Source organism: Ictalurus punctatus, chromosome 17, assembly GCF_001660625.3.
Source record: "Ictalurus punctatus breed USDA103 chromosome 17, Coco_2.0, whole genome shotgun sequence".
NCBI classification, from domain to species: Eukaryota; Metazoa; Chordata; class Actinopteri; order Siluriformes; family Ictaluridae; genus Ictalurus; species Ictalurus punctatus.
In genome coordinates, this window is record NC_030432.2 from 165001 (window position 1) to 178335 (window position 13335).

The 13335-nt window shown below is 46.1% G+C and overlaps 1 protein-coding gene across 2 annotated transcripts in view; it reads left to right on the plus strand.

Annotated features, from left to right (window-relative positions):
- Positions 1 to 13335, plus strand: part of inppl1a (inositol polyphosphate phosphatase-like 1a) — a 54986-nt gene that overhangs the window by 22780 nt on the left and 18871 nt on the right. For both annotated transcript variants that reach the window (XM_053687144.1, XM_053687145.1), the window contains exons 7-15: positions 5287 to 5376; positions 5660 to 5749; positions 5948 to 6098; positions 7804 to 7910; positions 7989 to 8091; positions 8210 to 8406; positions 8666 to 8783; positions 12795 to 12891; positions 13126 to 13264. In XM_053687144.1, coding sequence (XP_053543119.1) covers positions 5287 to 5376; positions 5660 to 5749; positions 5948 to 6098; positions 7804 to 7910; positions 7989 to 8091; positions 8210 to 8406; positions 8666 to 8783; positions 12795 to 12891; positions 13126 to 13264 — 1092 coding nt within the window. The remainder of the gene's footprint in view (positions 1 to 5286; positions 5377 to 5659; positions 5750 to 5947; positions 6099 to 7803; positions 7911 to 7988; positions 8092 to 8209; positions 8407 to 8665; positions 8784 to 12794; positions 12892 to 13125; positions 13265 to 13335) is intronic.

Here is a 13335-nt window from a genome sequence, read left to right on the forward strand (position 1 = left end):
ATAGTCAGAAGAAACTACACAAGAATCAAGAGTGCTGTCTATAAAAGAATAATCAATCCTCGAATAGGAATGATGCACCTGGGAGAAGAAAGAAAACTTTTTAAGAGCAGAGTTACGGGATCTCCAGGGATCAACGAGACCGTTCTGACCCATAAAATCTGAAAATGTTTTAGACGTAGCAGATTGATTCAGAGTACGGGGATTAGACCGATCCAAGTTTGGGTCAAAAACACAGTTTAAATCTCCACCGAAAATCTACAGGTGAGTATTTAAAAAGGGAGATTGCTCAACAATCTATTAGCAAATTCCACATCATCAAAGTTTGGAGCGTGTACATTTACCAACAACACCTGTCTTTGCATCAGAGTACCAGCAACTATAATATATCTACCGTTCACAGCAGCAACAACACTAGTGGAGGAAAACTGTAACCTTTTGACAATTAAAATAGTGACCCCTCTTGCCTTCGAATTAAAGTTCGTGTAGAAGACTTGACTCACCCAAGGGCAGTGTAAACTATGATGATCTTTAATACGTAGGTGCGTCTCCTGTAAAAATACTATATCCGAGTTTAAACGTTTCAAATGTGTAAAAACCTTGGATCTCTTGACAGGATTACCCATACCTCTGACGTTCCAACTAATAAATCTTAAAGGCGTGCCTGTCCCAGCTGTGCTGGGATCCATATGACTACTAACCATTTCAATAAAGGAAACCATAGGGATATAAATAGCCACTTGGAGCCGAAGTGGGACCTCCTCCAACATCCCCACTCCCCCAACAATCCCCCAAACACACACACACCCAAAGTCTCCATAAAACAAAGGAGACAGCAGTGTTTCCCACAGTAACCAAAAGTTGTCCACAATGTGAAAACAACTCGGAGAGTAAGCTGAACTAACCAACAAAATTACCAAAACAAAAAGTTCCAGTAAGAGAAAAACCCCTACTGACTTCAAGTCTGATAAACGATCTATAAATAATAAATATAATGTCCTTAACTTTTAAAGACTTGTAACAGATAATATAACAGTGTAGCACGTAAAGTCGAGGAGATAACACTAATAAAATTAAATAAACAGAAACTCTAACCCGGTCAGAGCATCGAAACAGAGAAGCACATTAATACAGAAGTAGATTTAAGAGGAGTGAGTCCACAAAATCTAGGCGAAGTAATGCACCGACAATATCTTCAATAAGAATCCGAATTCTGTAGAGCTGGAAGGCCGAGTGCAAAAAATAAAAGAGGAGCGCAAAAGACTCCGCTGTGTAGGTGATGCAGTTCACCCCGATATCAAGAGTTTAACACAGTCTCCTGCTTCCTCCGCTGAAATAAAGTCCTTCTGGACACCGTTATATGTAATGCGAAGCCGAGCTGGGTGAAGTGTTCCATAGCGAGCGCCCTCAATATCACGAAGTTGACGTCGAACCTCGTTAAACGCGGCCCGGGCCCGGGCGGTCTCGGCTGTGGAGTCAGGGAAAACGGAGATGGTCAAATCCCTCACTTTAATCCGCTGGAGCTCTCTCACACGGCGTAAAATGCCAACACAGTCACTGTGATAGTGGAATCTGCACACAATAGCTCATGGTCGTTCACCAGGCTTGGGCTTCGGCTGAAGGGTCCGGTGGGACCGGTCCAGAACCGGCTCCTTCTCCAGACCAAACACCTCTTTTAACAAGGCCGCTACAGCAGCAGTTGTACAGGTGTCAGCGCCCTCTGGAGCTCCCGCTATCCTACCGTTACTGCGCCGTGACCTCGACTCCAAATCCTCACATTTATTCTCTAATTGAGTCACGGTCGCAGTGAGAGACTCGATAGTAGTCTTCATGTGAGCTATGTCATCGGTGCAACCGGAGAGCGCGTGCTGAATTTCCCCAACAGTACCTTTCAGTGTTGATATGGTAGCCTCGGTAGAAACTTTATCACCAGCCTGCTGTGTTTTCACCGCCTGCAGGTCAAGCTGGATAGTAGACAGCGAATCCCCGAGAGTCTCCTGGGGCTCCTTTTAAAAAATATTGGCAATGTTCTTCTTCAGTGAAGCCAGCAACTCAAGCCTGAGTGTGGCGAAGTCAGGGTCACCGCTCGGGGACGCGGATTCAGGGGGAGAAGGGACTCGCTCACGGCACGCGCACTAGCCCTCAGTTGCGTCTGAATGCTATCACGGGTTTTCGTGTTCTTTCCAGACATTTTAACGTGCCACAAAGTTAAAAGTGCAAAGAAGGAAACAGAGTAAAATAAGTCAAACTCTATTGTATGACCGAAAAGCGCAAATTAATTACAATTTTAATCGAAATCGGCAGGAGCCTCCAAGTTTGCGTCCTACTCCATCAAACTCCGAATTCGAACCCATTGGTCTACATTCTTGAAGAAAGATTTGGATAAAAACAAAGGAATGGACTGAAAAATTTTGAGGAATTTTGGAAGAATGTTAATTTTTACCGTGTTTATTCTACCAAGAGGGGATAATGGTAGAGCTGCCCATCTTTGGAAGGCCAACTTCATGTATGAAATTAAGGGTGTAAAATTCGCCACCATTAATGCAGAATAGGAACGGGTGACATTAACTCTGAGAGATTCGAATTTTGAATCCTCCAAATGAAAAGGTATTTCAGTTGGTTTTATTTTTTTTTCCAAATTGGTTTATGGGGAAGCATTCACTCTTTTGTAGGTTCAGTTTATACCCAGAAAATTTCCCCAAGTCATTTAATATGCGTATTATCTCTGGAATAGATGCAAACTCCAGCGTCGCTCAGAGGAGAGCGGCCTTCGCTGCAGTGAGAAACAGCTTGCGTGAGAGAAATGTGCGGTTTTCTCTCAGATGCCCTGCTCGCCTTTGGATAGACCTCGGTGATGAGAGGCTGCAATTCGACCCCAAAAAGCGCAACTATGGTTTAATGAATGGTATCCTCCATCTAAAGCTGCCTACATGACAGTTAACAAACCGCATAATCATCACTCTTTGATTCTCTCGCTCCTCTGAGGGCGCGGGACCAATGTGGTGCGCTCTATCCAGCAATGTAGCGGTTGGGAAGATTTCTGATCCGAGCACATCCTGGAAAAACTGTGACATAAACGTTACCGGATCGCTCCCTTCTTCTCGTTGCGGAATACCGATGACCCGGAGATTGCAGCACCGCGAGCGGGACTCCAGGTCCTCCACTTTATCGGCGAGTTGTTCGTTAGCCGAATTTAGCTTCAGCACCGTCTGTTCCAGTGCTACAATGCGGTCACTGTAATCGTTCAGGTGCTGGTCAAGCTGGTTAATACGTCGTCCTTGTGATTCAATGCTCGATTTAAAACTCTCAAAAGACGCACCAACTGGGGCCAGAGCAGAGTCAATAGCTGCTTTCACCTGTACTGTGATGGTAGATGTTAGCTCTGCGATCAAAGCGGTGTGGAGGTTTTCCAGGTCCACCGGTAGCTTGTTGCCGTGACTCACTGTCATGCTCGGTGAAGATTTAGGTTTCCGTAGTCTTTCAGAAGCCGAAAGTCCTTTCTGTTTATAGTTGTAACGTAAAAGTAATTGAAAAAGAAGGCACCAAATGTCTTAGAAAAGATTCGGGGTGCCTGAAAAGCACAATTAAAAGATAAAATGCTCGGGATCTCTCTTCATGCATGAGTCTTCTCACTCACATGCTCAGCCAGAAGTCCAACACTCTTTATTCTGTGCTGAGACACATCATCATCCTGAAAAATGACTACATCGTCACCACACTAATTTCAGTGTACACCTGCACGTGCATGGACTGTCGAGGTCTCTCCTGGTATTTTACCTGACATGTCGCCCCATATCGTACATGAGTGGGGAATCTTGTTTTCCTCAGACAGTCATCTTTATATGTTTCATTCGAACCGCACCAGACGGAAGTTCCACATCATCTCCGTGGCCAGTGCAGATTCATCACTGATTCATCACTGAGCATCACTTTCATCCAATCCTCCACACTCCATGATCTCTTCTCCTTATCCCACTGTAACCTTGTTTTCTTCTGTTTAGGTGTCAGTGCTGGTTTTCGCTCGCCTTTTCTACGTAAAGCCGCTTCATTCAGCCGATTTCGTACACTTCTGTCACAAACACCGACTCCTCCTTCTGACACATTTTTTAAAATTCGTTTTGTTGTGAATTTTCTATTTTCAAGGCTTCGAGTTTTCTATCCTGACGTTTGCCGTCTTCCTCGGTCGACCCGTACGCTTTCCTTTCATAACCTTCCCATTTTGTTTATACTGACTGGGAACAACCGACATCGTTTACTACACTCCGTGTCAGACAGAACGGCCAAGGGAAAAGTCTTTAAACACTCTAAGGTGTGTAAGCACTCTAATTTGCATTTTTAGACATGTGCTGGTATTTGTTTCAGAAATGTGAATTACAAGATGATTCCAGAATTTTTTCCTCAACACTGAGTGATACCGTATTTTTTTCCTCTACCTGATCTGGAAAAAAGTGCCATTAAATAAAATCATTTCATTTAACTTGTGTGAGGTATGCTTCACGAAGCCAGAATGTTCAGCTTAAAGTGTGGTGATTCCATAATTTTTGCCAGGGGTTGTAGTTACTTTTAATGTTGTGGAACATCGATGAATCAAGTTAGTTCCTGTTGTCACTTACGTTATAGCAGCTATATTCAGTTGTTCCCTCACCCGCCCTCTCTCTTTTCTCTCTCTTTAAGTTAATAAGAGAAAAACGCAGCTTGTCATGTTACCGAGAAACCGCAAAGTGTAAACTCCTCTGTCCTGAAGACTTAAACGTTACAGCTTTAACTCTGACTGTTACAGAGCACTGACACTGGAGACTCCTTCCATAAATATTACATAAACATCCCCATACAGAAAACTTCACCATAACAATGATTTACACACTTGTTTAATTTGTTTATGAGGAGCTTCTGCAGTTCAAGTCCCTGTGAATGAGCTGTTACTATGGCAACGATAACGTATTAGAATGAGTGTATTAATATAAACCTGTGATTTGCAGCTGCACTACTATCAGAGCTGCTGTTAATTGTAATTAGCCAACCTGTAACTTGTAGCCAACTTGTAATTAGCATGTACCATGTAGAATAGCTTTAGCCATAGTTGGCTATCTATACTTTAATTTAACAAGCAGTGCTGCCAAACAGGTTTTTTTTTTACCACTGTGATTCTGAATCTGTTCTGTCCTGATTGTTTAAATATTCAGAATTATTTGATTAATCTCACGTGCGCACGCTCTCTCTCTCTCTCTCTCTCTCTCTCTCTCTCTCTCTCTCTCTCTCTCTCTCTCTCTCTCTCTCATACACACACAGTCTGTGAGTCAGGGTGGAGATCAGGAACTGGAGAATCTTGTCACTAAACTGGCCATCCTCAAGGACCTACTGTCCTCCATAGAGAAGAAGGTATACACACACACACACACACACACACAGTGGCACAGGTTTTGGCACCTGAAAGCTAGAACAGCTTTTTATTTTCCCATGAGCCACAGTGGGAGTCGGCTTCCACTGCAGGTGTTTCCATTACAGGGCTGATTTTAGTTCCTACTCCAGAGTCGGTTCCAGCTCCCTCACTTTCAGTTATTTAAAACCTGTTTTAGCTGACAAGTGGTTACTAAAGCTCTGTCTACCTGTCTGTCTCTCTGTCTCTTGCACTCCCTCTCCCTGTCCCCCTGTCTATCTGTAGGCTCTGAAGGCTCTCCAGGATATGAGTGTGTCCTCTCCCCTCACCCCCCTGACACGCCACAGCAAGGCCATTCCTGTCCAGGCCTTCGAGGTAACCTGCACGTACACACACACACACACACACACACCTGCACATGCACACAGCACTTTGGTGCTTGCTGTACCTCACTTTTGTCAGACCAAAAACATGTCCTACAGATGTCACTGGGATGTTCACAAGGAGCGTGTGTGTGTGTGTGTGTGTGTGTGTGTGTGTGTGTGTGTGTGTGTGTGTGTGTGTGTGTGTCAGGTGAAGCCGGACATGTACCTGGCTGAACTGGCTAAAATAGGGAAGAGTCAGAAAAACACACTCAGCGTGGACGTGGAGGCGGGAAAACTGGTGGTGATGAAGAAAGTGAAGGACACACAGGAGGACTGGACCACCTTCACCCATGACAAGAGTGAGATGGGGAGAGTGAGATGGGTCGGGGGTGAGAGAGAGAGATAAAGGGAGAGAGAGAGGGACTGATGAAGGGAGGGAGAGGTGGAGAGAGAGAGGGACTGATGGAGAGAGAGAGAGGTGGAGAGAGAGGGACTGATGGGGAGAGAGAGGGAGAGGTGTAGAGAGAGGGACTGATGGGGAGAGAGAGAGGGAGAGGTGGAGAGAGAGGGACTGATGAAGGGAGGGAGAGGGGACTGATGAAGGGAGGGAGAGAGGGACTGATGAAGGGAGGGAGAGGGGACTGATGAAGGGAGGGAGAGAGGGACTGATGGGGGGAGGGAGAGGTGGAGAGAGAGAGGGACTGATGAAGGGAGGGAGAGAGGGACTGATGGGGGGAGGGAGAGGTGGAGAAAGAGAGGGACTGATGAAGAGGGAGAGAGGGACTGATGGGGGGAGGGAGAGGTGGAGAAAGAGAGGGACTGATGAAGGGAGAGAGAAGGACTGATGAAGAGAGAGAGAGGGACTGATGGGGAGGGAAAGGGAGAGGTGGAGAAAGAGAGGGACTGATGAAGGGAGAGAGAGAGGGAGAGGTGGGGAGAGAGAGAGAGGGAGAGGTGGAGAGAGAGAGGGAGAGGTAGAGGGAGAGGTGGGGAGAGAGGGAGAGGTGGAGAAAGAGAGGGACTGATGAAGGGAGGGAGAGAGGGACTGATGAAGAGAGAGAGGGGGGACTGATGAAGGGAGGGAGAGAGGGACTGATGGGGGAGGGAGAGGTGGAGAAAGAGAGGGACTGATGAAGGGAGGGAGAGAGGGACTGATGAAGAGAGAGAGAGGGACTGATGAAGGGAGAGAGAGGGACTGATGGGGAGGGAAAGGGAGAGGTGGAGAAAGAGAGGGACTGATGAAGGGAGAGAGAGAGGGAGAGGTGGGGAGAGAGGGAGAGGTGGGGAGAGGTGGAGAAAGAGAGGGAGAGGTAGAGGGAGAGGTGGGGAGAGAGGGAGAGGTGGAGAAAGAGAGGGACTGATGAAGGGAGGGAGAGAGGGACTGATGAAGAGAGAGAGAGAGAGACTGATGAAGGGAGGGAGAGGTGGAGAAAGAGAGGGACTGATGAAGGGAGGGAGAGAGGGACTGATGAAGAGAGAGAGAGAGACTGATGAAGGGAGGGAGAGGTGGAGAAAGAGGGACTGATGAAGAGAGAGAGAGGGACTGATGAAGGGAGAGAGAGGGACTGATGAAGGGAGAGAGAGGGACTGATGAAGGGAGGGAGAGAGGGACTGATGGGGGGAGGGAGAGGTGGAGAAAGAGAGGGACTGATGAAGGGAGAGAGAGGGACTGATGAAGGGAGAGAGAGGGACTGATGAAGGGAGAGAGAGGGACTGATGAAGGGAGAGAGAGGGACTGATGGGGAGGGAAAGGGAGAGGTGGAGAAAGAGAGGGACTGATGAAGGGAGAGGTAGAGGGAGAGGTGGGGAGAGAGAGAGAGAGGGAGAGGGAGAGGTGGGGAGAGAGGGAGAGGTGGAATAGGGTTAATATGTGACTCTATTTTTAACTTCAGCATGAAACCAGAACACACTCAGGAAATGAATGTTGTGAATTGTGTGTGTGTGTGTGTGTATATGTGTGTGTATATGTGTGTGTATATGTGTGTGTATATGTGTGTGTATATGTGTGTGTATATGTGTGTGTATATGTGTGTGTATATGTGTGTGTATATGTGTGTGTTATAGTCAGACAGCTGATAAAGTCACAGAGAATGCCAAATAAACTGGGCATCGTGTTCGAGAAGGAGAAGGACAAGAGTCAGAGGAAAGACTTCATCTTCCCCAGTGCTAAAGTGAGACACACACCCACACACACACATATCAACTAATAAATTAAGCAATAAAACACACACACTTTGTCTGTCAATTAGAAAAGGGAAGCGTTCTGCCAACTGCTGCAGCTGATGAAGAACAAACATTCCAACCAGGACGAGCCGGACATGATCTCCATCTTTATAGGGACATGGAACATGGGTAACACACACACACAACACAATGCAGGTTTAGCTTCAGCACAGAGAGATATTCTGTGTCTCTTGATTCTGTGTGTGTGTGTGTGTGTGTGTGTGTGTGTGTGTGTGTGTGTGTGTAGGAAGTGTTCCTGCTCCGAAGGCCGTTGTTTCCTGGCTCTTATCTCGAGGTTTGGGTAAAACTCTGGATGAGATGACAGTCACTATTCCTCACGATATCTACGTGTTTGGCACTCAGGAGAACTCTGTGTGTGATAAGGAGTGGGTGGAGAATCTGCGCGCTGCACTTAAAGACTACACCGAGATCGACTACAAACCGGTGAGAGAGAGACACATCCAGTCATGTGACCTTTCTCATGAAAAGGTCATTGATTGTTTTTGTTGTTGTTTGTGGTGTTTGATTAGTGTACATTTCTCCCCGGCTGACGATGAGAACAGCAGTGTTTATCATTTTTCCTGCAGCACACAGTTGTGTGTGTGTGTGTGTGTGTGTGTGTGTGAGAGATTAATATCTTTGTTCCTGGGTGCTCTCTCTCTCTCTCTCTCTCTCTCTCTCTCTCTCTCTCTCTGGGTTATAGGTTGCAGTACAGACTCTGTGGAACATAAAGATTGTGGTTTTGGTGAAGCCGGAGCATGAGAACCGGATCAGTCACGTCGGGATGTCCAGTGTCAAAACAGGAATTGCCAATACACTGGGTCAGACTCTCTCTCTCTCTCTCTCTCTTTCACACTCACTCACTCACTCACTCACACACACACACACACACACACACACACACACACACACACACACACACACACACACACACACACACACACACACACACACACAGTTCCAGACACATTCTTCAGCTTAGTTTAGAACACAAGCATTCCACAAGTACATTCAACGTTTATATTAAAACACAAGTATAATAATCCCTAAAGTCAGACATCAGATCCTTTGACTGACCACAATCAGTCAAATCCCTGTCCACTGCCTGGTGCCATTAATAACCTGTAGTGATGTGTAATGGACTTTAGTAGTCTGTAGTGATCTGTAGAGGATGTTCGTGGTCTTTACCACCAGGGCATTATTTATAAAGTCTTATGCACATGCAAAGAAATGCTGTAAAGCAAAGATGCCTTCAGAAATAATGAAATTAAATGTTTCTACATAAAAAACGATAAAAAGCAGTGAACAGTAATACATTTTAAAAAGTTAATATTTAGTGTTACCCTTTGCTTAAAAAAACCCCACATCAGTAGTCCCAAGTATAGTATGTGCAGTTTTACTGAGCGTGTCTGAGAAGCTGCCGCAGTTCTGCTGGAGACTGCAGTAAAACCCAGCAGCCTTCATTATGGTTTTTATCTAAAAAAGTGGTCTGTTACGTAATGTGTTGCTTTCTTTACTGACATACACGCATTTTTCTGTAACGTCTGTCTAGCATTAGTGTTTGTGTAGGGTGCCACAATTTTTTTTTAATTTTCAAAGTGTGCCATGACTGAAAAAAGGTTGGGAAACGCTGGTCTTACCCATTGTTATGAATGACTAAGGGAATTGGCTTATGTGTTACCTCATATTTATACTCCTGTGAAACAGGAAGTCATTGTTGAACAATTTCCTGTTCCTAGTCACCCAGGTGTACTTAACATTTTTTTTTAAATATCAATGGGAATATACTTCAAATATATATTTTTTTTTCATATGAATTCATAGAGGTGCCAATAATTGTTACACACCTACATTTAACTAAGATTTTTTTTTATAAACCTGTGTTTTGTTTGCAATTGTTTGATATCCATAAGAGCAGTGTATAATTGTGATTTTTTTTAACAGCAGACCAAAAGGTTAAACAAAAGACAATTTTTCACAGCCTTCTTTGTTCATATTTACCAAGGGTGCCAATATAAGTGGAGGGCACTGTATATAATATAAACTTAAACTTTATATATATATATATATATATATATATATATATATATATATATATATATATATATATATATATATATATATATAATATTTGTAACACTCCAGTTTGTGGATTTTACTTTAATTGTATTGAAAGTTTGGGTTTTTACATCAGATTAAGCAATAAATTAATCGGCCAGTTAATCGATTATGAAAATAAATGTTAGTTGCAGCTTTACTGAAGTGACATATTTTACTAATATTTACTATTAGTTAAATAGTAAAATTATATATTTTACTATTTAAACAAAAACAGGAGTAAAAACACACACTTCCTAAAAATTCCTTCAACAATGTTCTGAAATTGTCACGTATTATTACAGATATAGTCCTGAACAAAGAACAGCTGTGAGAAAGATCAGAAGTTTCTCTCTCTCTCTCTCTCTCTCTCTCTCTGTGTGTGTGTGTGTGTGTGTGTGTGTGTGTGTGTGTGTTTGCTTTACAGTGATTTTACACTCGATTATAGTGATTAGTTTATTTACGTTTTTGCTAAATGTACTAGAAAGTTTGCTGGAAACTGAGAGCCTTTTTTACAGACTGACTCAACTTCACTGAAATGCTGAGTCAGGTTTATGGTATTACCAAGTCTGTGTTAACACACATTTCACACACACTCAGACATTTTGGGTGGAGTCACACATGCAGGAGGATATCCTGAAATTCTTCAGTTCAGCCTGATGATCTGTCTTCTAAAAACAAACTGAAAACTAATCCATTCTAAACTCATTCTGAGGTGCAACAGGAGAAGAGCAGAGACCCCTTTTCACTGAATCCTGTAACAGAAATAAATCACTTCACAGTAAAATGATTGATGGGTGTGGATTGGTGGGATGGTGGTGTGTGTGTGTGTGTGTGTGTGTGTGTGGATTGGTGGGGTGGGTGTTGGTGCGGGTGTGCATTGGTGGGGTGGGTGGTGTGTGTGTATTGCTGGGGTGGGTGTGGGTGGGTGTGGGCTGGTGTGGATTGGTGGGGTGGGTGTGGGTTGGTGTGGATTGGTGGGGTGCGGGTTGGATGTTGATTGGTGAGGTGGGTGTAGATTGATGGGTGGGTGGGGGGTTGATAGGGTGGGGGGTTGAGGTGGTTGTGGGGTGGGGCAGTTAAGTGTGGGGTGGGAGGGGTTGAGGTGGGATGGTAGGGTATGGGTTGTTGAGGTGGGTGTGGGTTGGTTGGGTGTGGGTTGGTAGGTTGTGGGGTGTGGATGTGGGGGGTTGAGTTGGGGGTGAGGTGGGTTGGTAGGTTGTGGGTTGGTAGGGTGGGTTGCGGGGTTGAGGGTGAGGTGGGTTGGTAGGGTGTGGGTTGGGGGGGTTGAGATGGGTGTGGGTGGGTTGAGTTGAGGGTGAGGTGGGTTGGTAGGGGGTGTTAGGCGGGTTGGTAGGGTGTGGGTTGGGGGGTTAACTTGGCGGTGAGATGGTTTGGTAGGGTGTGGGTTGGGGGGGTTGGGATGAGGTGGGTTGGGGGGTTTGAGTTGGGGGTGAGATGGTTTGGTAGGGTGTGGGTTGGGGGGGTTGAGTAGGGGTGAGGTGGGTTGCGGGTTTGAGTTGGGGGTGAGGTGGGTTGGTAGGGTGTAGGTTGGGGGGGTTGAGATGGGTGTGGGTGGGTTGAGGGGTTGAGTTGAGGGTGAGGTGGGTTGGTAGGGGGTGTTAGGCGGGTTGGTAGGGTGTGGGTTGGGGGGGTTGAGATGGGTGTGGGTGGGTTGAGGGGTTGAGTTGAGGGTGAGGTGGGTTGGTAGGGGGTGTTAGGCGGGTTGGTAGGGTGTGGGTTGGGGGGTTAACTTGGCGGTGAGATGGTTTGGTAGGGTGTGGGTTGGGGGGGTTGAGGTGGGGTGAGGTGGGTTGCGGGTTTGAGTTGGGGGTGAGGTGGGTTGGTAGGGTGTGGGTTGGGGGGGTTGAGATGGGTGTGGGTGGGTTGGGGGGGTGAGTTGAGGGTGAGGTGGGTTGGTAGGGTGTGGGCTGGGTGGGTTGAAGTGGGTTGGTGTGGGTGTGGTTTGGGGGGGTTGAGGTGGGGTGAGGTGGGTTGGGGGTTTGAGTTGGGGGTGAGGTGGGTTGGTAGGGTGTGGGTTGAGGGGTTGAGTTGAGGGTGAGGTGGGTTGGTAGGGGGGGTTAGGCGGGTTGGTGGGGTGTGGGTTGGGGGGTTAACTTGGCGGTGAGGTGGGTTGGTAGGGTGTGGGTTGGGGGGGTTGAGTTGAGGGTGAGGTGGGTTGGTAGGGGGGGTTAGGCGGGTTGGTGGGGTGTGGGTTGGGGGGTTAACTTGGCGGTGAGGTGGGTTGGTAGGGTGTGGGTTGGGGGGGTTGAGTTGGGGTGAGGTGGGTTGCGGGGTTTGAATTGGGGGTGAGGTGGGTTGGTAGGGTGTGGGTTGGGGGGGTTGAGATGGGTGTGGTTTGATGGGGTGTGGATGTGGGGTGTGGATGTGGGGGGCCGTGGTTGAGGTGGGGGTGCTCATGCTTAATGCTTAATTATAAGCATATGGTACCTGTTTAATGTCTAGGTGCAGAACCTTGCTAGTAGCGAATGCTAGTGATTTTGGGAAAAGTTCATGGGGAAGTTTCCTAATTTACATATTCATGTATATTCATAAACCATGTCATTTGTTAGGCATTAAAACAAAAATGGTTTATTTCTAATACATTGATTATATTTAATACTTAATGATAATTTAATAATTTATTAATAACTGACATTTAGCAGCATTAGCGTATCTGAGGGGGGTGTGTGTGTGTGTGTTTTAAATATCACACTTCTCTCCCTGTGTTGTAGGTAATAAAGGGGCGGTGGGTGTGTCCTTCATGTTTAACGGAACATCATTTGGCTTTGTAAACTGTCATCTGACGTCTGGGAATGAGAAGATCCACAGGTGAGAAGAGGTGTGTGTGTGTGTGTGTGTGTGTGTGTGTGTGTGTGTGTGTGTGTGTGTGTGTGTGTGAGTGTGTGTGTGTGTGTGTGTGTGTGTGTGTGTGTGTGTGTGTGTTCTCATGAATGGTGAAGCAAAGCACTCTGGTGGGCAGAACTCCTACACATATCCCCTTTACCTGCAGCAGTACACACAGTTGTTGCGAGTGATGATGAGTTGACGTTTGACCTTGTTTAGGCGGAACCAGAACTACCTGGACATCTTGCGTCAGCTCTCACTGGGAGACAAACAGCTCAACTCCTTCGACATCTCACTGCGCTTCACACACCTGTTCTGGTTCGGTGACCTCAACTACAGACTGGACATGGACATACAGGTACACACACACACCCCTGTTCTGGTTCAGTGGCCAGGTTTGTAATTAAGGACTGTATATGATGTCTCTGT